At 36.5% G+C, this 24490-nt stretch overlaps 2 protein-coding genes and 1 long non-coding RNA gene across 6 annotated transcripts in view; 2 read left to right on the top strand and 1 right to left on the bottom strand.

Annotated features, from left to right (window-relative positions):
• Positions 1 to 13574, top strand: part of LOC139982342 (aldehyde dehydrogenase, dimeric NADP-preferring-like) — a 32793-nt gene extending 19219 nt beyond the window's left edge. For all 3 annotated transcript variants that reach the window (XM_071995067.1, XM_071995066.1, XM_071995068.1), the window contains exons 12-14: positions 5063 to 5198; positions 7556 to 7694; positions 10294 to 13574. In XM_071995067.1, the coding sequence (XP_071851168.1) occupies positions 5063 to 5198; positions 7556 to 7694; positions 10294 to 10338 (320 nt within the window). In that variant the 3' untranslated portion in view covers positions 10339 to 13574. The remainder of the gene's footprint in view (positions 1 to 5062; positions 5199 to 7555; positions 7695 to 10293) is intronic.
• LOC139982344 (uncharacterized) lies at positions 12474 to 17046 on the bottom strand. Its single transcript, XR_011798146.1, has 2 exons — positions 16538 to 17046; positions 12474 to 15355 (listed from the first exon to the last, which is right to left on the bottom strand). It is a non-coding gene; the product is annotated as an uncharacterized lncRNA (long non-coding RNA).
• Positions 15841 to 24490, top strand: part of LOC139982343 (lysosomal proton-coupled steroid conjugate and bile acid symporter SLC46A3-like) — a 12961-nt gene continuing 4311 nt past the window's right edge. The window contains exons 1-3 of one of the 2 annotated variants that reach the window (XM_071995071.1): positions 15841 to 15936; positions 21935 to 23018; positions 23890 to 24021. In XM_071995071.1, the coding sequence (XP_071851172.1) occupies positions 22007 to 23018; positions 23890 to 24021 (1144 nt within the window). In that variant the 5' untranslated portion in view covers positions 15841 to 15936; positions 21935 to 22006. The other variant, XM_071995070.1, reaches the window with a different exon arrangement.

Below are 24490 nucleotides of genomic sequence, written 5' to 3'. Positions count from 1 at the left end.
CAGGATAAAAGTAGAATGGGATTATCGAGGCTAATCTCATTTGGGATTAAAGAAAGAATAGTCACATTGGAATGACAAATTCCCTACCAACTCAACTCGGGCAGAAATTTCCTCTAAAATAAAGAGAGGACAACATAAAAAAGCAGATTTCATACAGGGCAGCAGGTTCAAAATGCGGACAACAAATTATTCACTTGTTAAAATCGCGAGTGTCTGAATTACCCTACCATTACCGTGGCTGAGTGGTAATATATTACTTTAGACAATAGGGACTGTCATCATATTAATACCAAGCACTCTCACTAACCTCGAACACTCGATGTTGAAGTGGTTGGCTGGACTCGTTGCACCAGTCACATGCCATTCTCAAAACGCTCCTTATAACAAATACTGGTAGAGTAAGCTTGTATCAAATTCCATTATATTATCATTTAGTTTCGTACTCGGTATGGGTCGAGTGGTTGATGACAGACTGGGCGAAGCTGTATGCTTGTAATGTACAGTACTCTGACCTATACTGTTTCTGTAAACATCTTCTTCTTGGCAATATTGTGTGATATTTACAAATCAAACAGAACGTCTCTGTAAACGTCACATTTGATTGCTTGCTCCTCGTGACATAACTAGGACATTATCATATCATAATCAAAGTTTTTATATGATCTCTTGAATCAGAGGTGTGGGGATTGTCAGGAAAAAAAAGGGGGGGGAGGAATTTAACAATATGCTATATAAGGAAACCTCAGAGGAATGTATCTTTAATGTATTTTTATTTTGGTGTTTTTAGCAACTATTCAGAAATACCTAAGAATGCTGTTTAGCTTCTGGAGGCATTGCATCATGGACCACCACTAGGGGTGTCTCCTTGGTGACCCATTGCCATATAAGGAAACCTCAGAGGAATGTATCTTTAATGTATTTTTATTTTGATGTTTTTAGCAACTATTCAGAAATACCTAAGAATGCTGTTTAGCTTCTGGAGGCATTGCATCATGAACCACCACTAGGGGTGTCTCCTTGGTGACCCATTGCCCTCCCAGCCAATTTACTTGCCTCTCTCTTCCCCCTTCCTCATTGGGAAACATCCTCCTAGTACAACTCTTATTGGTTGCCATTTTTCAGTCATCCTTACCAACACACTGTGTTTATAAACACACACACAAATATTCAATGTAAATATAAAGCAGGGTGCCCTTGTTCGAATCCCGGTGGAGGCTGGAAGTTTTTTCACTGTTCTTGATTTTCCAACTCATTACGATTTTCATTTATATATATGCATTTGCCTTTGCCGTTTACCTCCATTGCATTAACATAAAGTCTGTTCAAAGTATCTCTTTCGAGATGCGGCTTTAGGAATCACAAATGATTTTCGACTTGGTTAGCATCATGTTTGATCTCTAGAGTAAGGCAAAATATGTCACCAAAAACAGCACTAGTATTGTTCGATACAGGTGTCAAAAACCTACAGTACAGTGGAACTACCACCTTCCTTACCGGTTTCAAACCTCTGGACATACAATCAGAGTCCATAGCCTAGTGGTTAGGGTGTCCGCATATAAAGTGGGAGGCCAGGTTTGAATCCCGGTGGAGGCTGGAAGTTTTACCACTGTTCTGGATTTTCCAACTAAATACAATTTCAATTATATATATCCATTTGCCTTTGCCGTTTACCTCCATTTCAGTAACATAAAGTCTGTTCAAAGTATCTCTTTCGAGATCCGGCTTTAGTAATCACAAATGATTTCGAGTTGGTTAGAATCATGTTTAATCTCTAGAGTAAGACAAATATGTCACCAAAAACAGAACTAGTATTGTTCGATACAGGTGACAAACGCCTACAGTGGAATTACGACCTTCTTTACCAGTCTTGAAACTCTGGACATACAATCAGCGTCCATTGCCTAGTGGTTAGGGTGTCCGCATATAAAGCGGGAGGCCCGGGTTCGAATCGCAGCAAGGAAATGGCTTTATAAATAACAACTACAGAAAAATGTTATAATGAGATCCCTGCTTTGAGTCCCATTCTAGCCAAAAAGAATAGGTTCTTTGCTCTTTTCCACAGTTACAATAATAATAATAATAATGATAATCTCAAAACACACTTTTCAAAGTGTCATCTAGTGCCCACTTATTCATTTTTTCTTAAATCTCTTGTTTTCTAATATTTTTTAAACTTGACGAAAGCAGGCGGAAGACTACATTTTATTTGAATACCAAGAGAGATTAATTTCATTTTATATATACATATGAATAATTTGTTTTTTTACATATGTGTCTCTTTAGGTAAAAGGACAAACCTGAAATTCCTGTAAGTGTATATATATTGTTAGTTGCAGGTTCTGGATTTGTGTAGCATGAATATATCGCATTCATTTCAATGCCGTTAGCTTGCTTTATACACTGTTTTCTTTCTGTTTGAGTGTTGCGCTTGCTGCAAGAATCAGCTCATCGTCCCACAAGTTCCACGATGATGATGTAATATAGAGAGGGTTGTGGGACAGGGTCAAAGGGTCAGGGGTGCATTTTGTGTTTTCTTCATCAGCTATTCATCACAGAGACCAAACTTCAACTTGTCATTTCACTGCTGAGACTTTGCTTATTTTCTAGCTTGAAACTGGATCAAACACACTCTTTTAATTTTTTATTTTGGCATCAATATGTTATTTTTATGAAATTGTAGAATGTAACTGCATGATATTTTAATTTTTCGCAAGTTTTTTGTTGTGATCAAGTTCTGAAAATGTTATGTCACAAAACCAGTGAAATGCTTTGTAACTTAAACCTCCTCTGTATAATTTGGGAGGATTCATAATGTTCACTCCCATTAGAACGACATCATATCAACATATTGTGTCAAAATGATAAGTATATTTTCTCCCATATTCACCATTTTGCAACAAAATGTTTAATTTTGTTTGCCTGAGAAGGTCATCAATTTACCATATTGTACTAAAATGATGAATTGAAACATAATTTACAGAGAAATTTTAATACAATTTTGAGGTCACCTTAAGTAACATTTCCGTAGTACAATGATGGTTACATGTAGTTACAGCACTGTTGGATGAGCCAGTTGGGACAATTCTTTCTACACTGTACTGACATGTCCAGCTTCAGAGCACTCGTATTGTCAGTACGAGCAGTATGAATATCATATTTATATATCAGATAAAGGTTAGGAACTGTTCGTACTGTCAGTATGAGTGCTTTGAAGCATGACTTGTGAGGACAGCATAGAGTGGTAGTAGCATTAGAATCAGATAAAGGTAAGGAACTGTTCATACTGTCAGTTTGAGTGCTTTGAAGCATGATATGGGAGAACAGTTTACAGTGGTATTAGCAATTACATTTGGTATAGTAGTCTCACTTCATTCCGAGTAGTTCTGACTTTATACTAAGTGTACAAAATAGTACAAGAAATATAATCAGGGATCTCATAGGTATTTTTTTAACAATTTAGGGGTGAGGGAAGGGGAGGGGTGGGAGGAGGGGGTTTTTAGATGTACTGAACCACTGGCAAATGGTTATTTTCACCCCACACAAGATGCAGTGGCCAGATAAACTTCAATGAAATAACACTAACGGGACGGCTTTGAGTCTGTTCCATAGGTGCAGCATCTTCTGTTAGGAACCAGATAGGAATCAGAATGGAATCACAGAAACTTTAACAGAGCATTAGATTTGCAATTAAGTTAGTTTTCATGAAATTGCATGAAATTGATGTTAGATCTGAGGACAATTTCTTTTGAATATTAATATGCATATTGATATGAATATTGATATGCATATTGATATGAATATTGATATGAATATTAATATGAATATTGATATGAATATTAATATGAATATTAATATGAATATAGATATGAATATTGATATAAATATTGATATGAATTGATATGAATATTGCTATGAATATTGCTATGAATACTGATATGAATAGTGATATAAATATTGATATGAATATGTAGCATTGACTAGCTTATCAAAGAAAGCTGATCAGACTTTTCATGCTTTTTTGTAACCATTGGTTCTCTCCTTCAACATATATATATACCTGCCATGGTTCCCATCATGCAATCTGTCTAATTGTCTAATTTCCGCTCAAATTTTAGTCATAGCATCTGTTTTTGACTGCCTGGTGTTTGCTCTTTTTTCCTTCAATTCATTCTTTCAGTTTTGACATTTTTTTCAGTTTTGACATATTGTGCAGATATAATCTTCCTGGTAGGTTGGTTGCTGTAAGGCTCACCTGCAATGTCGGTTTTGTTTTTCTAGTACTCACGGTAAACAAAGAATGCCTTGCTTTTCACGATAGTTTTAGTCTTAAGGAGTTTGTGCTTATATACAGTAGCATTTTCGTTCTGTTAGAGACAGCATTTAAATTTTTGGACATTGCACTGTGGTAAGCTCACTATGTTTATTTGATCCGTGTGAAAATAAATGATATGTAAATATATATTTCAAGTTATTTGATTTGCACCATATGGTGTGTGAAAGTAAAATCAACAACAGGGAACAGATCGCATCTTCAAATTTGTTTAAAATTTCTAGTCAATTTCCTGTTGTTTATTTATACTTTCAACATGACATCAATCAAAAGAAAAGAATTGTAATTGTTGTGAAAAAACCCTTCCCCTCTGGTTTCTGGAAGTGATAAAATAATCTAGCTTTGAATGAGACTGTGATGTGATCCCTGGTTACATGATGGTTATTACAAGGTAACCGACTCCCCACTGGCACTCCCGAGAAAGAAAAGGTTATATCTTCACTTGCACCAACTAAGGACTGGATTGCTCATTTAGTGGCACATTACTACTATTTGCCACTGGTTCCAAGGCAAAAATTTCTGTAACTCTTTTCAGACTTGCACCAATGTGTTGGCCATTATCTGAATCTACTCATAGATAGCATAAGATGATGGTATTTCATTCAATCATTTCAATATTTCCCTTCCCAGTCCAGCAAGCTTCAGTTTATCTTATTTCTTACTCCAGCAAATTTGCCTCCTATTTTTGAATTTTTTGTTGTTGATATTTATTGTTTGATTTCAATCTTGCAGTTGATGTGCTACCGTTTGGAGGTGTAGGCTCCAGTGGTATGGGATCTTTCCATGGTAGTCAATCCTTCAAGACATTCAGTCACATGAAACCATGCTTTGTAGATCCTTACTACAAGTACCTAGACTGTACTATGGGGTAAGTCAACTTGTAATTGCCACGGTTTTGAAAAAAAAAAGATGGATTAGACGTCTGTCCTGCCAATAGGGTCTTGGTTTTGTCCCACTATTAACAAGGGAATTCTACGAGACCGAAGGTCCGCAAGACCAAATTTCCGCGAACCGATGGTCCTCGAGACCGATGGTCTGTGCATGGTCCATCGATAGGCGTAACTAGATTTTTTCATTACAGGGGCTGATCAGAGCGAGTCAAAGAGATTGACAAGGGGGGCAATATTGTTTAAAATAGGGTATCGCTATATCTAATTATTCAGTTATATTGTATTCTAAAATTTCTTTTGGGGCAGCAGGGGGGGCAAGACTTTTGAGAGCAGGGACTTTCGCCCCCTACAACCCCTCTGGTTACGCCACTAGTGGAGCCCTAGTATCGATGCAAGCCGCCCCAGCCCCCTTGCGCAAGTCACTGGTATCCACTATGAAAAGAAATGGCTGTAAATTCTTTTTAATTACGCGCTTTATCAACGTAATCTTACCGGTAGTTATACTTAGTCTCGAAGACCTTCTGTGTCGTGAACCTTTTTTAAGTTCAGTCTCGTGGACCTTTGGTCTTGTGGCCTGTAACCTTAGCAAGACGAAAGGTTAAATGCCATTCATTGTCTTCAATTAAAGCCACTGAAAAGTGTTAAAACTATGCGAACATCTTCCATCTGAAAACTCTTACTTTAATGACACAAGAATCAAATAGAGCATAGAAAAGGTCAAAGGTCATCTGTGTTATTCCAATTGAAGGTTTACCATTGTGAAAAGTGTCCGGCAACACTTTGCAACAAATATTTTTCCGGAAGAACCGGCCCTCAGAATTGTTAAATTCAAAGAACAAAATAAGAGAATGGAAAGTCCTCCATTTGGAATACAGCATTAGGAATGCCTGTCATATGCTTGTGGAAGTTTGCACAGTTTTAAGACTCTCAGGTATATTTGCAGGCAGTGTAATGGTGAGTTGTGTGTATAGATTTCCCACAATGCATTGGATTAACCAGCCAAATGTTCCAGTATCTCGAATGAAAACGATCAGATATGCCAGCTTTCATCATGCTACCCACCCTGTTTGTGGAACTCACTTCCAGTAGATCTTAGGTCTCTGGCCTCACTTGATCCGTTTAATCATAGTCTTAAAACTCATTTTTTTCACATTGTTATTACATGGTTTCTTTTTGTCATCACATATAAAGCACATTGAGCAACTTTTGTTGGATTCTGTGCTATATCATAGTTGTCGTCACAGTTATAGTCACAACAGTACACCTGGCTATCACCTGTTCACTCGCTGTTTTAATTTACTGTGCCAAACTACTTAGCCTTATCTCTTGAAGAAATTCATGTCAGAAAAGGGAGGAATAAGTGTTGCTAAGTAGAATGAGGGTTGCTAGGGAATAAGTGTTGCTGGATGGAATGAGTGTTGCTAGGTGGAATAATTGTTGCTAGGTGTAATGAGTGTTGCTAGGTTGAATTGGTAGTGCTAGGAGGAATAAGTTTTGTTAGGTGGAATAAGTGTTGCTCGGTGGAATAAGGGTTGCTAGGAGGAATAAGTGTTGCTAGGTAGAATAAGGGTTGCTAGGAAATAATTGTTGCTGGGTGTAAAAGTGTTGCCAGGTGGAATGAGTGTTGCTAGGTTGAATCGGTAGTGCTAGGAGGAAAAAGTTTTGTTACGTGGAATAAGTGTTGCTCGGTGGAATAAGGGTTGCTAGGAGGAATAAGTGTTGCTAGGTAGAATAAGGGTTGCTAGGAAATAATTGTTGCTGGGTGGAATAAGTGTTGCCAGGTGGAATGAGTGTTGCTAGGTTGAATGAGTGTTGCTAGGTGAATAAATGGTGCTAGGTAGAATAAGGGTTGCTAGGAAATAATTGTTGCTGGGTGGAATAAGTGTTGCCAGGTGGAATGAGTGTTGCTAGGTTGAATCGGTAGTGCTAGGAGGAAAAAGTTTTGTTAGGTGGAATAAGTGTTGCTCGGTGGAATAAGGGTTGCTAGGAGGAATAAGTGTTGCTAGGTAGAATAAGGGTTGCTATGGAATAAGGGTTGCTGGGTGAAATAAGTGTTGCCAGGTGGAATGAGTGTTGCTAGGTTGAATGAGTGTTGCTAGGTTGAATAAATGGTACTAGATGGAATAAGTGTTGCTAGATGGAATAAGGGTTGATAAGGTAGAACAAGTGTTGCTCAGTTGAACAAGTTTTAGTAGGTGGAATACAGGTTGCTAGGTGGAATAAGGGTTGCTAGGTTGATAAGGGTTGCTAGGTGGAATAGGGGTTGCTAGGTGGATACCTATTTGTAAAGCAATACATATAATCATGTATGCTTACTATCTTATTTCAAATACAGAGTTCGATATCCACCATATGACAAGAAGAAGGAGAGAGTGATGTCGCTCTTGATGAAAAGAATGACTAACAGTGAGAAGAGGGTGATGTTCATGATCAAACTTGGATTACTGGTTACCATGGTAGCTGTGGTGTTGAAGGTAAAATCATTGGTCATTGTTTACCCTGATCGGCTGTTATATGATGGACATTAGAAACGGTTTCCTTGGTAGCAGTAAAGATGTAGAGAAGGATGTTTTTTTACTTGTTTCCTGATTGGCTGAATTTTATCAGCAGACTGTTATATGATGAATTATCCAAATGGTACCTAGTTGCCATGGTGTTCGTATTGATGACAAAGGGAGTGTGCTGTTAACATATTTCCTGATTGGCTGAAAATTATCAGCAGACTGTTATATAATGAATTATTCAAACAGTACCTTGTTGCCATGGTATCAGTAAGGATGAAGAGGAAGAAATGCTGTTCACATATTTCCTGATTGGCTGAATATTATCAGCAGACTGTTATATGATGAATTATTCAAACAGTAGCTAGTTGCCATGGTATCATTAAAGATGGGGAGGGAGAATGTTGTTCACATATTTCCTGATTGGTTGAATATTATCAGCAGACTGTTACATGATGAATTATTCAAACGGTACCTAGTTGCCATGGTATCAATGATGAAGAGGGAGAATGTTGTTTACATGTTTCCTGATTGGCTGAATATCATCAGCAGACTATTATATGGTGAATTATTCAAACAGTACCTTGTTGCCATGGTATCAGTAATGATGAAGAGGTAGAAATGCTGTTCACATATTTCCTGATTGGCTGAATATTATCAGCAGACTGGTTATCTGAGGAATTTTCAAACAGTACCTTGTTGCCATGGTATCAGTAATGATGAAGAGGTAGAAATGCTGTTCACAAATTTCCCGATTGGCTGAATATTATCAGCAGACTGTTATATATGATGAATTATTCAAACGGTACCTAGTTGCCATGGTATCAGTAATGATGAAGAGGGAGAAATGTTGTTCACAAATTTCCTGATTGGCTGAATATTATCAGCAGACTGTTACATGATGAATTATTCAAACAGTACTTAGTTGCCATAGTATCAATATATGAAGAGGGAGAATGTTGTTTACATGTTTCCTGATTGGCTGAATATCATCAGCAGACTATATATGGTGAATTTTCAAACAGCACCTTGTTGCCATGGTATCAGTAATGATGAAGAGGTAGAAATTCTGTTCACAAATTTCCTGATTGGCTGAATATTATCAGCAGACTGTTATCTGATGAATTTTCAAACAGTACCTTGTTGCCATGGTATCAGTAATGATGAAGAGGTACAGTAGAAATGCTGTTCACAAATTTCCTGATTGGCTGAATATTATCAGCAGACTGTTATATGATGAATTATTCAAACAGTAGCTAGTTGCCATGGTATCATTAAAGATGGGGAGGGAAAATGTTGTTCACATGTTTCCTGATTGGCTGAAAATTATCAGCAGACTGTTATATAATGAATTATTCAAACGGTACCTTGTTGCCATGGTATCAGTAATGATGAAGAGAGAGAAATGCTGTTCACATATTTCCTGATTGGCTGAATATTATCAGCAGACTGTTATATGATGAATTATTCAAACAGCTAGTTGCCATGGTATCATTAAAGATGGGGAGGGAGAATGTTGTTCACATATTTCCTGATTGGCTGAATATTATCAGCAGACTGTTACATGATGAATATTCAAACCGTACCAGCTGCCATGGTATCAATGATGAAGAGGGAGAATGTTGTTTACATGTTCCCTGATTGGCTGAGCATTATCAGCAGACTATTATATGGTGAATTATTCAAACAATGTTGCCATGGTATCAGTAATGATGAAGAGTTAGAAATGTTGTTCACATGTTTCCTGATTGGCTGAGTATTATCAGCAGACTGTTATATGATGAATTATTCAAACGGTACCTAGTTGCCATGGTATCAGTGATACTGAATAGTGAAAATGTTGTTCACATGTTTCCTGATTGACTGAATATTATCAGCAGACTCTTATATGATGAATTATTCAAATGGTACCTTGTTGCCATGGTATCAGTAATGATGAAGAAGGAGAATGTTGTTCGTGTGTTCCCTGATTGGCTGGATATATGGTATCTGAAATTATGAACTGATATTGCTTTTACATACATTGTAATCTTTGTATTTGTGTCTTTTAATCTTGTGCTTTGTTTGTAACTACCTTGTTTTAATTATTTTGTAATAAATTTTTCTCTAAGTTGATTTTTGTATAACTATTTAGTGTGCAGAGTGAGTTGCACTTGATCTTGTATAAATTTGTGCCCATCTGTGTTTTGTCTTGTATCTTGTGTGACCTAGTTTTTTAACAGAGAACTTTTCACAGACATCGTTCATGGTCGTAAGGTCTGCTTATTAACAGTTCACTTGTAATTATTGTTGAAACGTTCGTACATTATGTATGCATGTATGTATGTATGTATTTGAGAATCTCCTGCAATCAGGAACTCGCGAAGAAGCCTCATTGGTTTATCAAAGCCGCAAGCTGACCGAAGTCAGTCTCTTTTGATTCATACTTAACATTCATGATTATGAATTGTCAATTGTCAACAACTCTGTAACTGGACGACGTACATTAATCTTGGAGTGACTCGAACCTTATAAACTTGGATAAAGGAAATTGATAATTAGATGTGATAAATGGATTCTCTTTTCATTTCAGGTTTTTGCAGTTGATGAAGTGGTCGGTAGAATCATTGAGAGGTAAATGTTGAGTTCCCATTCTCAGGTGAAATGCTGTCCCTTTTTCTCATGAGGTAGTTGAGATGTTCCAGTCATAGCAGCTAAGGTAACCATTGGCTTTGGTCAGTGAAATAAATCTTTGGCGTATATTTAATCTAAACATTGGAATTGCATCAAGTGGTATCGAGAGCAGGTTCTGCTTTGGATTGGATATTTAACGTTTTTTCCGACGCAGACAGAATGGCATTCACAAATAATTGGATACCTGTAATTCTAACTTAAGAGATGTGTGTGGACGCAACCATGCAGTTAAGTTGTTTTGGATGTCATGTGGATAATAATTAATAATTCAACCGATGCCTACAAACTGAGCCAACTTAACAGCGGGAGAAAGGTATAAGTGTGTACAGTCATTAACCTATGGAAATGTACATTCCTACATCTTCAACGAAGGTGAAAATAATGCTCCACTTGCTATGTGTATTTATCTCAATCGGCCATAAGGATGGTAACTTTGAAAGCTCAGGCATGATAGGCATTGGCCTGTGCTAACTTTAGTAAAAGTTTCATATTCCTCATAATCCTACAATACTTTATCATGATACTGCCCAGGGCCAAAAAAATATATCCTAGGCCTATCCTAGGTTACAATGTTTGACATAGGCCTTGCAGTTACTCCTTACCCTTCGCTGTACGTCTAATGTTTTTAGTTGATATTTGCAAGAAACCCGCTTGGACTGTATCATTATTTTCACATTTGTTGAAGATGCAGAAAGGTACATCCGTAGGTCAATGACTGTACAACTTAAAGGCATTGAAGACTCGCCCCAAAGCGAGTGCGGCCATCTGCAAAAGTTAACTTTCTGTTGCTTGCAAGTGACGTTTTGTACGTGTCGCTACAAAATGCAGACAGTAATGAAACTGGATACCTTGTTATCTTTAGCTGGACCTGAGAAGTCCATCGCTTTATCGTTCATACACTGTGCTGTGGGTATTGACCGCAGCTGTATGTACTGACTGTACACTAGTGTATAATTACCAACGGTAGCAAGTATGTGTGTATTTTCTGGGATCAATGGTGGTGTCTAACACTTCTGTTACACCTCATTCGAAACTAGGTCAGATTACCGGCATTAGACGCGAGTCTTCATACCCTTTAAACTGTTCTCCTGCTATTGAGCTGAGTCAATTCATACACATCTAGTGTAATAATTATACGTGTTTAATTATGACGATCAAGGCTATGTTGCTACAAATGGAATTGAGAATCAAGCTATTCATGATATAAATCCATGAACCAGTATTCAATAGTTATGTTTGTCATAAGTTTAGTGGTAGCCATTTTGTTATATTTCAATATCTGCTTGGTAAACGATGATAATTTCATATCGGTGGCAGTGATTGGGCAAATTCAAACTCTCATTCGATATCTGTCACCACCCTTCAGCCATCCCTCACTCTCTCTATCTATAGCTAGTAAACTAAATTAAATTAGTAAACATTTTAAGCTACCCTCTGATCAGTTGGGCGCTGTTTAGCTGTTGCCTTGTGGATGGATTGTCTCAATGTTGGACAGGTTATCGTTGACCAGGGTAATATTGTGATGCGCCTTGAGTACCATTATGGGTGGATGTGTTTGCGTTTTAATAATCCTCAATATTATTATTACTGGAATTATTATTATATTTATTTTATTTTTATTATTATTATTATTATTATTATTTTTAATATTTTTATTATTATTATTATTACTGTTATTATTATTATAATTGTTGGTGTTATTATTATTATTATTTTTATTTCATATTTTATCATGACTTATTATTTTTATCTTTATCATTATTTTTTTATAATTTGTATTATTGTCATTATCATTATTATTTTTACAATTTTTATAATTTTCATTATCATCATATTATTTTTATAATTTTTATTATTGTCGTTAGCTTTAATATTATTATTTTTATATTTGTTATGATTACCATTATTATTTTTTATAATTTTTACGATTGTCATTATCATTATTATTTTTATAATTTTTATAATTTTCATTATCATTATCATATTATTTTTATAATTTGTATTATTGTCGTTAGCATTAATATTATTATTTTTATATTTTTTATTATTACCATTATTATTTTTATAATTTTTATGATAATCATTATCATTAAGTTGTGGCAATGTACTGTGTGATATTGCAACCTTGAATCATTTTGCATTCCTATCCGTACAAATGTACATTGTGTACCTTTTACTGTTACATTACATGCATATTCAATAACTTTCATCATAACAGATAGTAGTCACATTGGTCCAGTTGTCATAATTTTCCTTAGCTTTGTATCAACTTCGCCAGTCTGTTTCTGAAAAAAAGGATTGTGTTAGTATTGTGGGAGTATTTAAATGAAAACATGCTATTTTCTAACTATTGAATATATCAACTTTACCAGTCTTGTTTAGAAGATGTTGTTACATCTTGATTAAAGTGAACGATGTTAACGTATATCATGTCTGAGATGTGAATGTTAATTCAGGCATGAGCTTCTTTTCCGCGAATTTGCGCAATATCCGTGATTTCTTTTCTACCTCCGAGATTTACACCTCTCAATTTCCGTGAATTTCTAACAACATCGTTGTATCATTTGATCCATCGTTCGCATGTTCTTCATTACCTACGGATAACCAACCTGCATGGGGACAAAAACTATTATCCTAACACACGGTAGCATCAGCAAACTGGGGCCTATACCGCAATTTTGGCAAAGTTCCGTGAATTGTTTTCTACCCCAGGGTCATCCCTGTATATTATATCTGTCAGACCCCTCAGACAGTTCACTCTCTCTAAAAGAGAATAAAATGTGAAACTGAATAAGTGGACATTTTGAAATCACTCCCTTGAAGTGTACGGTCTCAAATGCAAAGAGATGGAAGTTTGTGAAGAAAGAGGAGAGAAAAAAGGATACATAAAAAAAAAAAAATTGAAAAAATGTAACCAAAAACAAACAAAACACTGGCAGCATGTTAAACCAGCCTTCTAAGAATTTGTTTAAGTTAAGTTAGTTTTAATATAGTAAAGTTATACCAGGACGCTACATTTGAATGAAAATGTTTCGATAAAACAGAGAAATTTGTTGCTCTTTCAAAATCTCTTGAGATTTTGTCAGTTTAAAGATAATGGTTGTTAAAGTAAGTCTAATAACCAGCTGTGTATGTGTGTGTGTTTATACTGGGTGCTATTAAACCTTGATATATATACTGCTATCCATATCGGTACATTTGTTTGTATCTTCAGTTGTTGTATCCTTACATGCATATTAAATATCTTTCATCATAACATATAGAGTAGTTGTGTTTAATCAAGTTTTCTGTCCATCTAAAAATGGCTAAGAAATTTATGACTTGAACCAGATCAGAACCATGCAGTGAGGCTCTGGTTCAAAGCACAATATGTGAGGACAGTATAGAGTGGTATTAGCATTAGAATCAGATAAAGGCTAGGAACTGTTCGTACTGTCAATTCGAGTGCTTTGAAGCATGGTACGAGATAACAGTATAAAGTGGTATTAGCATTAGAATCAGAGAAAGGTTAGGAACTGTTCATACTGTCAGTATACAAGTGCTGTGAAGCATGATATTGGAGAACAGTAAAGTGGTATTAGCAGTAGAATCAGATAAAAGTTTAGGAACTGTTCATACTGTCAGTACAAGTGCTTTGAAACATGATATGGGAGAACAGCTTAGAGTGGTGTTATCATTGGAATCAGAAAAAAAGTTTAGGAACTGTTCGTACTGTTCATTCGAGTGCTTTGAAGCATGGTAGGAGATAACAATATAGAGAGTGGTATTAGCATTAGAATCAGAGAAAGGTTAGGAACTGTTCGTACCGTCAGTATACAAGTGCTGTGAAGCATAATACGGGAGGACGGTATAAAGTAGTATTAGCAGTAGAATCATAGAAAGGTTAGTAACTGTTCATACTGTCAGTACGAGTGCATGATGTGGGAGAACAGTATAGAGTGGTATGAATTCATAAGAAGATCTTCCCACCTTACCTGTTTCATTAAAAAAATTGCACATTCCATTTACAAGTTCCATGACTTTTCTTTCTTAAAATAATTGTGTACGAAAAAAAAACGATCAAACAGATTAAACGAATTTAAAACATAATCTATATAACTTTTCTTTTTAATTGTTTTTATTCTTTTTTTTCCTTATACGATTGTGTACTTTACAAAAAGGAAAACAATGGATTATTTCTTCAGGTTTTATGAAAGGAATTTAATGAACTGCTCTTTATTATTATATTCTGAATATTAGGCTTCATAATAATATACTTTTATTTCTAATCCACAATATTTCCTGTCATATTTGTGTCTTTATCACTTACGTTTTTACCTTCGTAATCACTCATCTGAGGAACATCCGGGAACTGCCTTTGAAATCTCACTTAAAAAAATCAGTCTTGGTATTTATTAACAGAACCCATACCCAATTATAGACTTTATTTATAATATGGTTTATATGCCTCAGAATACATCGATTGACGTCATAACATCAGTTCCTCTTTCCTAGGGGTGAACCCAGGGAGTTGCCCTATAACGACCCCTGAACCACCCTCCTTTATAAAATCCTTAAAACGGCTTAAATGCATTGTAGACTCGCCCCAAACAGCGTGCCGCCATCTTTAAAAAGTTAACTTTCCGTTGCTTGCAAGTGAAGTTTTTCTCTTGTCGCTACAAAATGCAGATAGTAATGAAACGTGAAACCTTGTTATCTTTAGCTGGACCTGAGATGTCCTTCGCTGTATCGTTTGTACACTGTGCTGTGGGTATTGACCGCAGTTGTATATACGGACTGTACACTAGTGTCTAATTACCGGCGGTAGCAAGCTCTGGTGTATTTTCTGGGATCGATGGTGGTGTCTAACACTTCTCTTACACCTCATTCGGAACTAGGTCGGATTACCGGTATAAGACGTTTCTTTTTGCGAGAGTCTTCACAGCCTTTAAGTCCTTCCGTTAAAGTGTTCACGCCTTTACCTAAAAAAAAAAAAATCATATTGCCTGTACGTTAACATTTCCATAAAACAGCTGATCAGAATGTAAGATAGATTGGAATATAAGTAAGAATATGCAATACATCGCGTGAACAATACAATTTTCAGTACATATAATTCGCGCATATGATTGGGTACTGTAGCACCCCATTGCCTGTCAGTACTGCAGAAAAAGAAAATGTCGCGGTGGTGTGTAAAAACCTATTCTATCACAGGTTAATTGTCTGTGACAAGCAGGCTATTGTAACGACCTCACGACAACAAAAAAAAAAAAAAAAAAAAAAAATGCACCTCGTGACATATGCCTATTACTTAATAGCAACCCTAGGCTACTACGGTGTTCATTGAAATAGTGTACAGTTTTGGTACGGCCTATGCTAATATTTCTCTTACCCACATATACGCCAAAAAAGACAATACTAACGACATGTACTCAAAAATGACTTAATTCGGCAATGACATAAAAGTTGCTGGTTGGATTAGTGATTATTTCTAACCGATGGTACTTGTTAACACCGTGGATATTCGCAAGGCATGATGGGAAGTCAAGAGTTCGGGCAGATGGTAGGTAACTAATTAGTTTTTTCATCTCAACAGACAACACGTACCATACAGTCGACAAACGTATAGGGGTGTGTCTTTTAATGGTACGCGAGTCCTAAACCAAAAGGGACGATAGAAAAAAAGCACATTTTCGGACAGGATTTATTTTCAAAGTTGAGGTAAGATTCTGTTTTATCAATTTCTTTGAGTTTATATTAATTTAATTTATTCTTCTTCTCAGTTTTCTCCGAATCGACTGGGTGCAAATGGAACTTTTTCAATCGCAATCACATTTTTTGGACAAGAGTGGTTTTGAACGAAAGCAGCTTCTGCAAGTTGCGGCCGAGGACTAATTGTTGTGTAAATTAAAACAAATATTAATATATACTTTCGAGTAATAGTCATATATACTCAATACAATATTACATGTGATCGAAGCTTAATTAACGGAGGCTAATTAAGTTAGACATTTTTTGTTGAAACATGAAATAATATTTTTAAAGACACACGTTAAGGGATTACTTAAGGCAAAATGTTATTCTTGATGTGACACAGGCCCACTAAAGAAAAAGTTTAGTAGTATAGTTCAATAGCTATTCTGCTTTTCAAGATATTCATTCACCTTTAAAACAGGATAAACATCTAGAATGCTTCTTTAAGGCTAAAATTGAACACAAGTTGTTCGGTTAGATTCTTATAATGTTTCTTTGAAAATGTCACTTAGGCCGATACAACTATGTATTTTACTCATAGCGTTTTGTATTGCATCGGAGTAACTGACTCCTTGATACGCTTACTGTCAGTAATACGTCATAACGTACCGGTACCTATAACTGGCCTAAATCCTATACCAGTGCTTTGCATAGGTATTGAACTCGGCCAAGAGGTGTTTAAAGGAGCTTTCTGGTGGCAAACAATGTACGGCTTATCTTTAACTACTCCAGGAAGTGGATTATAATAGGCGGTCTGTGACGTCATCTGCGGCAATTGTTCTTCAAAAAAAGCTTAACTTATGCTATTCTAATCTCTTTGTTGCTGTATCCTTGACACGTGAAACAAGTTGGAATATTCGCCTAACTGACGAAGTAATCTGTACTTAAGAATGTCCGTTGAATACCCAAAGGAATAAAAGAGCATTGTGAGTGGGTGGGTGTGTCAAATTTATGAAAACGCAGGAATGAAAACTTAACTCACATAAAACCACTCACACTATAACTAAAGGAAAATTACGAAATGGCAGCCAATCAAACACGGTGTCAAACAGTGACAGAAGTTTCGGCAAAATTGCCGCACGAACGCTATAGCTCAGCTGAAAGCTTTCAGCTGAGTTAAAAACGATATAAAGCTACCCGTAATATACGGAAATCGTCGGCGTACAGTAAGTATTGTTAGCCTAAACAGACGGTAATTTGTTAAGAAAGGAGTAAATAAGTAATTCCAGGAACAATTAAACACGAGTTTTGACAATGATATTTGACAATAGCTATATATATATATATATATATATATATATATATATATATATATATATATCAGTATATATTGTATACAATACATATCATACAGCTGTAGTATACATAGTACACATAGTATACATACATAGTATACAGTGTACACATAGTATACATTTCATATATATAGTATACAGTGTATACACTGTATCCATATTATACAGTGTATACATACATAGTATACAGCTGTGTATATATATATATATATATATAGATATATATATATATATAGATGTATATGTATGTGTATATGTGTATGTATATGTATATGTGTATGTGTATGTGTATGTGTATGTATATGTATGTGTATATATATAGATGTATATGTATATAGTATAGCTGTACTATATAGTACAGCTGTATATATAGTATACAGTCGCATGGATACAGCAGTATCCATATTTGGATAATGAAAGGAGAATTTGCCGGAAGAGCGTTTGTTTGTTCCCCTTGCGTATATATGTATATATATATATATATATATATATATATATATATATATATATATATATATATATATATATATAAATATATATATATATATATATATATATATATATATATATATATATATATATATATATATATATATATATATATATATATAGGCTACAAGTTTATTCCTGTCACGTGATGGTAATAACATTTAAAAAAAAACGGAGTGATCCCAACCAAGTAGTCGCCATTATTACATCGATGCTTTACCCCCTCCCCCCCCCCCAAAAAAAAACACACGAAACACAAAACGGAACATAAATTGAAAAAAAATATATACCGTCACCTATTAGACTTGTTGATGACTTGTTTTCTTACTTCTACCTGCATTTGTTACTACACGTCGAAAAAAAGGTAAATTCGATTGTTATTCTCGAGTCGGTACTTGAGTCAAGTTGATGTTACGTATACCTACAGGCTGTTAACGCGCTTGCGTAGTCACTAGCTCACTTGAAGGGAAACTCCGGTTTCAGTTTCGGTTTATTCTCTCTATGTGTATCCTCCTAGGAGGTATAAGAGACATAAAAACATTAACAAATAGAGATAACACATAACATAATTCATACGACAGTCACAGGAGAGGTATAAGACGAAAAAAACATGCAGTATAAGATTACAGATAGAAGTTCTGAAAGTGCGGCACCAGTAGTGCAGTAAGCGCTAGTAATTGATGTGACAAAAACATTACTCCTACCTCTCCTCTTCCCCTGTTTGTTTGTTTGTTTCTTCTCTCCATCCATTGTCTACTAATCTTCTTACATCTATCTCTTTGTATTCACCATGCTCATTTACCTGTCTGTATCTCGTGTGTGTTTTTGTCCCTTCTGTTACTGTTACTTGTCATTCAGCCTCTGAAGAAAATCCTGCTAGGATCAAAACGTCAGGCCAACTTACTTGTACACATTCTCTTAAACAGGCTCTTTAGCGGATAAGCAGTTTGCTAACAGTTTTATTTTATTTTGAAAAAAAAAAATTACGAGAAGGTTTTCATTATCTTAGCACAAAACTGACTTAATTTGGAACTAACAACTTAAGACTTCGATTGAAAAAGATCATGTGTCTTAATCGAATTGGGTCTTTTCCCCCTGAAATACGGTTTAAAGTAAAGATTTCTTTCTGAAAGGCCGGGCACTCGAAAATGTAAAGAAATTCATCACTTTTTTCATCACAATTTGGATCAATTATTGATAAGTAGTGTACCTTTAACTAATTCAATTAGTCCAAGTTATAGTTCCATACCACTTTAAAGTTATTTTTTTAATGGAATTAACCTTTTAACATCTAAGGCTCATCAATAAGAGTGACTGGACTACTAAGACTAACACGCAGATCGTTAGCTCAGTTCATTTAGATGTCATCCGTAACTCTTAAGAGTTTTATGGCCTATAAATATAGCATTTTCACAATACATGACAACCCTGTATATGTCAATATATGATCATGCTCTGTTGTTCATTAGAAAGCTAAACGAACATCATTTCAGTAGGATTATTAGACTTTTCTAAAACGATGAATAAAACATTAACATTTAGGTCTGTACTAATGTGCTGCCGTCATTATACAGGCCTTCAAGGAGCATTCCAGATAATTAGCATAATTATTTTATAGTAGTATTTTTATAGGTGAATATCAAGAAAACATGAATATTCATGGAGCAATGCCAACTCTCATTGGTTTCCCTTTCCTTTTTATTTTGGAAGTCTACATGACATATCCAGGCTGAAATTCTGTCTAAATCACCCCCTCCCCCGTATATGCGTATATTAACGAATTGATGGTGGATATTTGATAAACCGGTGATGAGTAAAACTAAATATATAAAGGCGAGAGGAAGTTGAGTGTAGGGGGGAGGGGTGGTTTACAAGGAAGAAAAAGGACAAAGCAAATGCGTAGAAGAAAACTCGAATCCTCCAGCTGTAATACGAGCACATTAAGTGTTATCATAATGACCGTTTCACCAGCCGTTGGCCCTGTGTGTCATAGTTTGCCTTATTCTCTATACAGATGATACAATATTCTGCTGGTATATACATGTGTACTTAAGATATTTGATATGTAGGCTCACGAGCGCTTATAGTCAAGTGTTGAATGGACTCCAATCTCATTCCTATTTTACCCTCCAATTGGTGAGTGAATGCACCTTGCAGCAATCCAATGAACTACCAGCAGATATCAGATATCCGCCCTTAACTTGACGTAAACCTTCCACGAGCAATGATTAACTTTAAGCGGAAGTCATTATCGTGTTCTATTGATCCGGTATATTTAACTTTAGGATACATGTTAAGCTTAGTATTGGGTGGATTTTATTTAATTTTACTTTAATACCAATCAGTTTTACCGTCCCAGCTTGAGTCTAACGCTTCAGTTTGATGTTAACCAATCTTCTGATAGTTCACGTGGGGGAAGGAAAACAGTATTTGATAAGTATTTGACAATGCTAAACGCATCAGGGAAAGTAATATTCCACAAGGTAGATAACGTTGGTAAACTTTCATTGACCTTAACTTATTTCAATTAATGGGATACAGTGAATGAAAACTATTGTATGGAATGTTTCCCGGAAGGTAATGAGGGCGGTATTGAAGAACTTAGCATGCACGCAGACTCAGGATATATGACCTGATAAACTTGATGACATTGCAAGGGTCCTACGTGTACCGCGTAAAATTTGTTACAGTGTTCTACTCGTCATGCGTAAGGTTGGCATGTAATATACATTGTGGAGGAGTCGAATGATAAATTTATTTCAGAATACATGTAAATATGTGTGTTCCTATACGTCCTCTGCCTTGCAAGCAGTTATTTTCGTTATAGATATATTTCCACTAATTTGTATTTATTTAAAAGCTAACTGACGTTAGCGCTATTAACATAATGATACTAACCAAAACTTCAGGGACATGGGTTATTGTACAGGGGTTAACAATTTCTCGATCAAGCAAAACACATTTTAACATTTAAAGACATGTTAAATACATAATATCATCAACATTTACTAATTTCATAATAATAATAATGATAATCATTTTAATGTTCCTTTGATAATCTTATTCTACCTGTTTAGTCTAACATTGACAAACAGTGCAGACCTTAAGAGTTTAGTAATAGAAACCTTTCTGAGAAATGAAGGGCCTGCCGTCTCTGGCCAATGGATTTGTTCCAACGAAGTCTTCGGCTTTGAGTACAGCGTTTCTGTATGTTGCCCTGTTGGACGAATTTAACCGTAAATAGTAATTACCGACTTTTCGATCAGTGTTATAGTCATTGCTGAATTTGCAATCCGCGGTCCCCCTCACAAGTTTTGCAAGGTGGGTAAAGTGGACTCCATAGTGTTTCCCTTTCGGGAAACCAAAAGAAGAACCGGGGAGTGATATAATAAAATTCATTGAAAGCACATTTTCCATGGTCATGCCACCTTTCAGCTTAAGTCACTAAAACATTTCTGAAAGCGGGGAAAATTTAATTATATTGCACAAAGCGTGACATAACCAGGCGCGTAGCCAAGGGTGGGGGGGGGGTGGAAGGGGGTAGCCGCCCCCCTTGAGCATATTTTAATTTTTTTTAATGTTTTTATGATATCGCTAGCAATTTCAAAAGAGAAAATGCTAAGATGCAACTTACAAGGTCTGGGAAGTGCCATTTCAAGCGATCTGGGAGGCATTTTCAGCCAAAATTTTCTTGTACGCTTCGCGTCAATCATGGTGGCGCTACGCTTAGATATCTAGCAATGTCGTATCTACGGCTCTGATAGTTTGCCTACAGTTTCGCCCCTCCCATGGCAAATTCCTGGCTACGCGCCTGGACATAACTGACCATTTCTACTTCTTTCTAGCATATTTTGGGTTACAAATGAATTCCGAATAATTAAGCGACGTAACCTTGAATTGTAAGTGATCAGTTAACGTCGAAAGGACTGCAATGAATGACTGCTGTAAGTTAGTATATATCTGGGGTGCTCAGTTACTTTACAATCATTCTCTTTTTATCTCCTTACACGCTCCAAAATATAGCCTGCCAGCAAATCGCCCAACCGTGAATAATGTTAACCACGTAACGGTCGTTGCTATAGCATCCCTACCACAATGCCAGTGAAGGTCTCCAACGTCTTCGACGACGGGTTTGAGTGGATCTCGTCAGACGAGGAGTACGAAGATGACGTAACCCCCGATGAGACGCCGCCAGTCAGCATCGAGCCAATTGTCTTCACCTTCTTCATTTCCTATAGCATTCTCGGTGTAATTCGCGCGGAATATGTCGTCCATAAGATCGCATACGACCACGGAGACATCTACGAAGGGCAATCCGACATACTAGGAATATTCAACTACGAAACTTGTCAAAGTAACATATCGGCGACGGCAGATTTACATAACCATGTCCAAATGCAGACCGCTTACTGGTTGCTAGGGCTGAATGTCGCGGAAATGCTACCTTCGTTGATTGTGGCCCCTATCATAGCCTCGTGGGGGAAGATGTTTGGAGTCAAAGCTGCTCTCCTGATACCTAACATTGGATATCTCGTTAGCTCCATGACATGGCTCGCTACTATTTATTGCAACACCTCCCTCTATTTTTTAATAGTTCCGCAGATCTTACAAGGAACCCTGGGAGGATTCCCCGCCTTAATGTCTCTGTGCAACTCCTTCTTAGCCGATAATCGAACCAATGTTGACAGAACAATTCGACTAGTTATTCTAGGAGTGATATCTGAATTAGGAGCTGGACTTACTCAAGTCGGTATCGGTTACTGGATATCCAACACCTCTTTCCTTCCGCCATATTGGTGCGTCTTTGGTGCCATGGTATTCAATGTCTTCTACATATATTTCGTTCTACTCGATGAAGAAGAGGAGAAGACAGAACAGACGACACTGAAATCTGATCATAAAGACAGCATGTTGGATTTTCTCTTCTATTCTGATAGATTACGTCAGAAGAGGTCGCTCTTGATTTTAGTCTTACTGCTTATCCATATGATGGTGCTGTACGCATCTCTTAATATCGTCATCATTCACGCCTTCAGCCCGCCTCTCTGCTGGACGTCGATACGATCTGGGTTGTTTGTTGCCTTTACTCTGTTCTGTGGATCTTTCGGTAAGGAATCAATAAAAGTAATGATAATAACCCCAAAATAGGTAAATTTAAATGTGTACAATCTTGTGTACACTTGTGTACACCGGCTTCTCACACGACTTTAACAACAACAGAAACCACGGTGCACTGTTAACGTGTCATCCCCATTCACCAATTTTTGCACAATTCAAACAGTCTCTCCCAGGTGACAACATTCCTGTATCACATCAACGCGTTTCCTGGGGGACATCCCATTGGACGCAGCATTTATTCGGACCACATAACTATATTCATAACTCACCTTATATGTCCCTTTTTACTCACCTGGGTAAACAGAGGCTAGTTAGACGAAGTACCTTCCCCAAGTCCGACTGCTTGAGTCCATTGGTTAGGGAGGGCGTTGTAACATTTTTATGTCGTCCAGGGCAGGATGACTCCCGTCTATATAGTGTGGACTGCTAACTTAATTGATCGACACATTAAGTCTTTCAAGTGAATACCATTATATTACTTTATATCCGATTAGATCTGTCATCTGAACCGATCGTGGCTTAATTCGATCGTTATTTGACTAGACTTATGTGTGCTTTCATCAGATTACTATCTTATTGAACAAATCGATTCCGAGAGTGGACTTTTACTTAAGTTGATCCTTATGCTACTCAATTCGGTTATCGGCACATGCGGCTATCGGTTCTTGATCTGATTATGCCTACTCCACCCCTGATACCCTTCCTACACGCTGGCCTCTTGTCACACCCATATCACACCCATACCAATCCATTTTATCTCAACAATCGGCAAACTTGCTACAATATCGTATATGTTCTCGATAAACTTGACATGAATCCACGATAACTTGACATGCTTTTGTTTTATCTTTATTTTCTAGGTACGATTCTGGGCAGTCGATTTTTCCTGCTCTTTTTTGAGGAGCTTGGCGTTGCGCAGATCGGTATCTGGTCGTTTATCGGCAGCCTATGTATGGTAGCATTCGGGCGAAGCTCTCTCGTTGTATATATCGGTAAGTTATTAAATATGTGAAATGAACGTTCATAACGTCACCATGTATGTTCACTCGCCGGCTAACATTGGCCCTGAAGAGCTGCCGTGTCAGTTTGGCCGAAGCCCCCAAAAATAGGTGTTTTAGAAAATACTAGTTAAGGTGCTTAAAACAATTATTTTGAATGGAATCTCCGAAGTCACATGACCATTTATGGTTGCTTACGTTTTCCTAGCGTAGAATGAGAGTTCCAGGTCATTTTAAGTTCGATGGATGGAAAGCCCCATGGTAGACTTATTTGAGGAAAAACATATACAGGGTTCATTAAAAGTTGCCAGCAACTGTTCAATTGACGCAAGCATTTACATTTAACTCCCTTATGCATAAGATAAGGGGAAAATAAACACATGTGCTTATTTTTTGTCGAGAGAATTACTTATTTAATTAAATTCTTTGTTTTATTGGGATTGTTTTTTGCTTATTTCTTCAG

Source organism: Apostichopus japonicus, chromosome 16 (genome assembly GCF_037975245.1).
Source record: "Apostichopus japonicus isolate 1M-3 chromosome 16, ASM3797524v1, whole genome shotgun sequence".
In the NCBI taxonomy this organism is placed as follows: domain Eukaryota; kingdom Metazoa; phylum Echinodermata; class Holothuroidea; order Aspidochirotida; family Stichopodidae; genus Apostichopus; species Apostichopus japonicus.
Note: the sequence above shows the minus strand (reverse complement) of the source record. Positions and strands in the feature narration are given on the sequence as shown.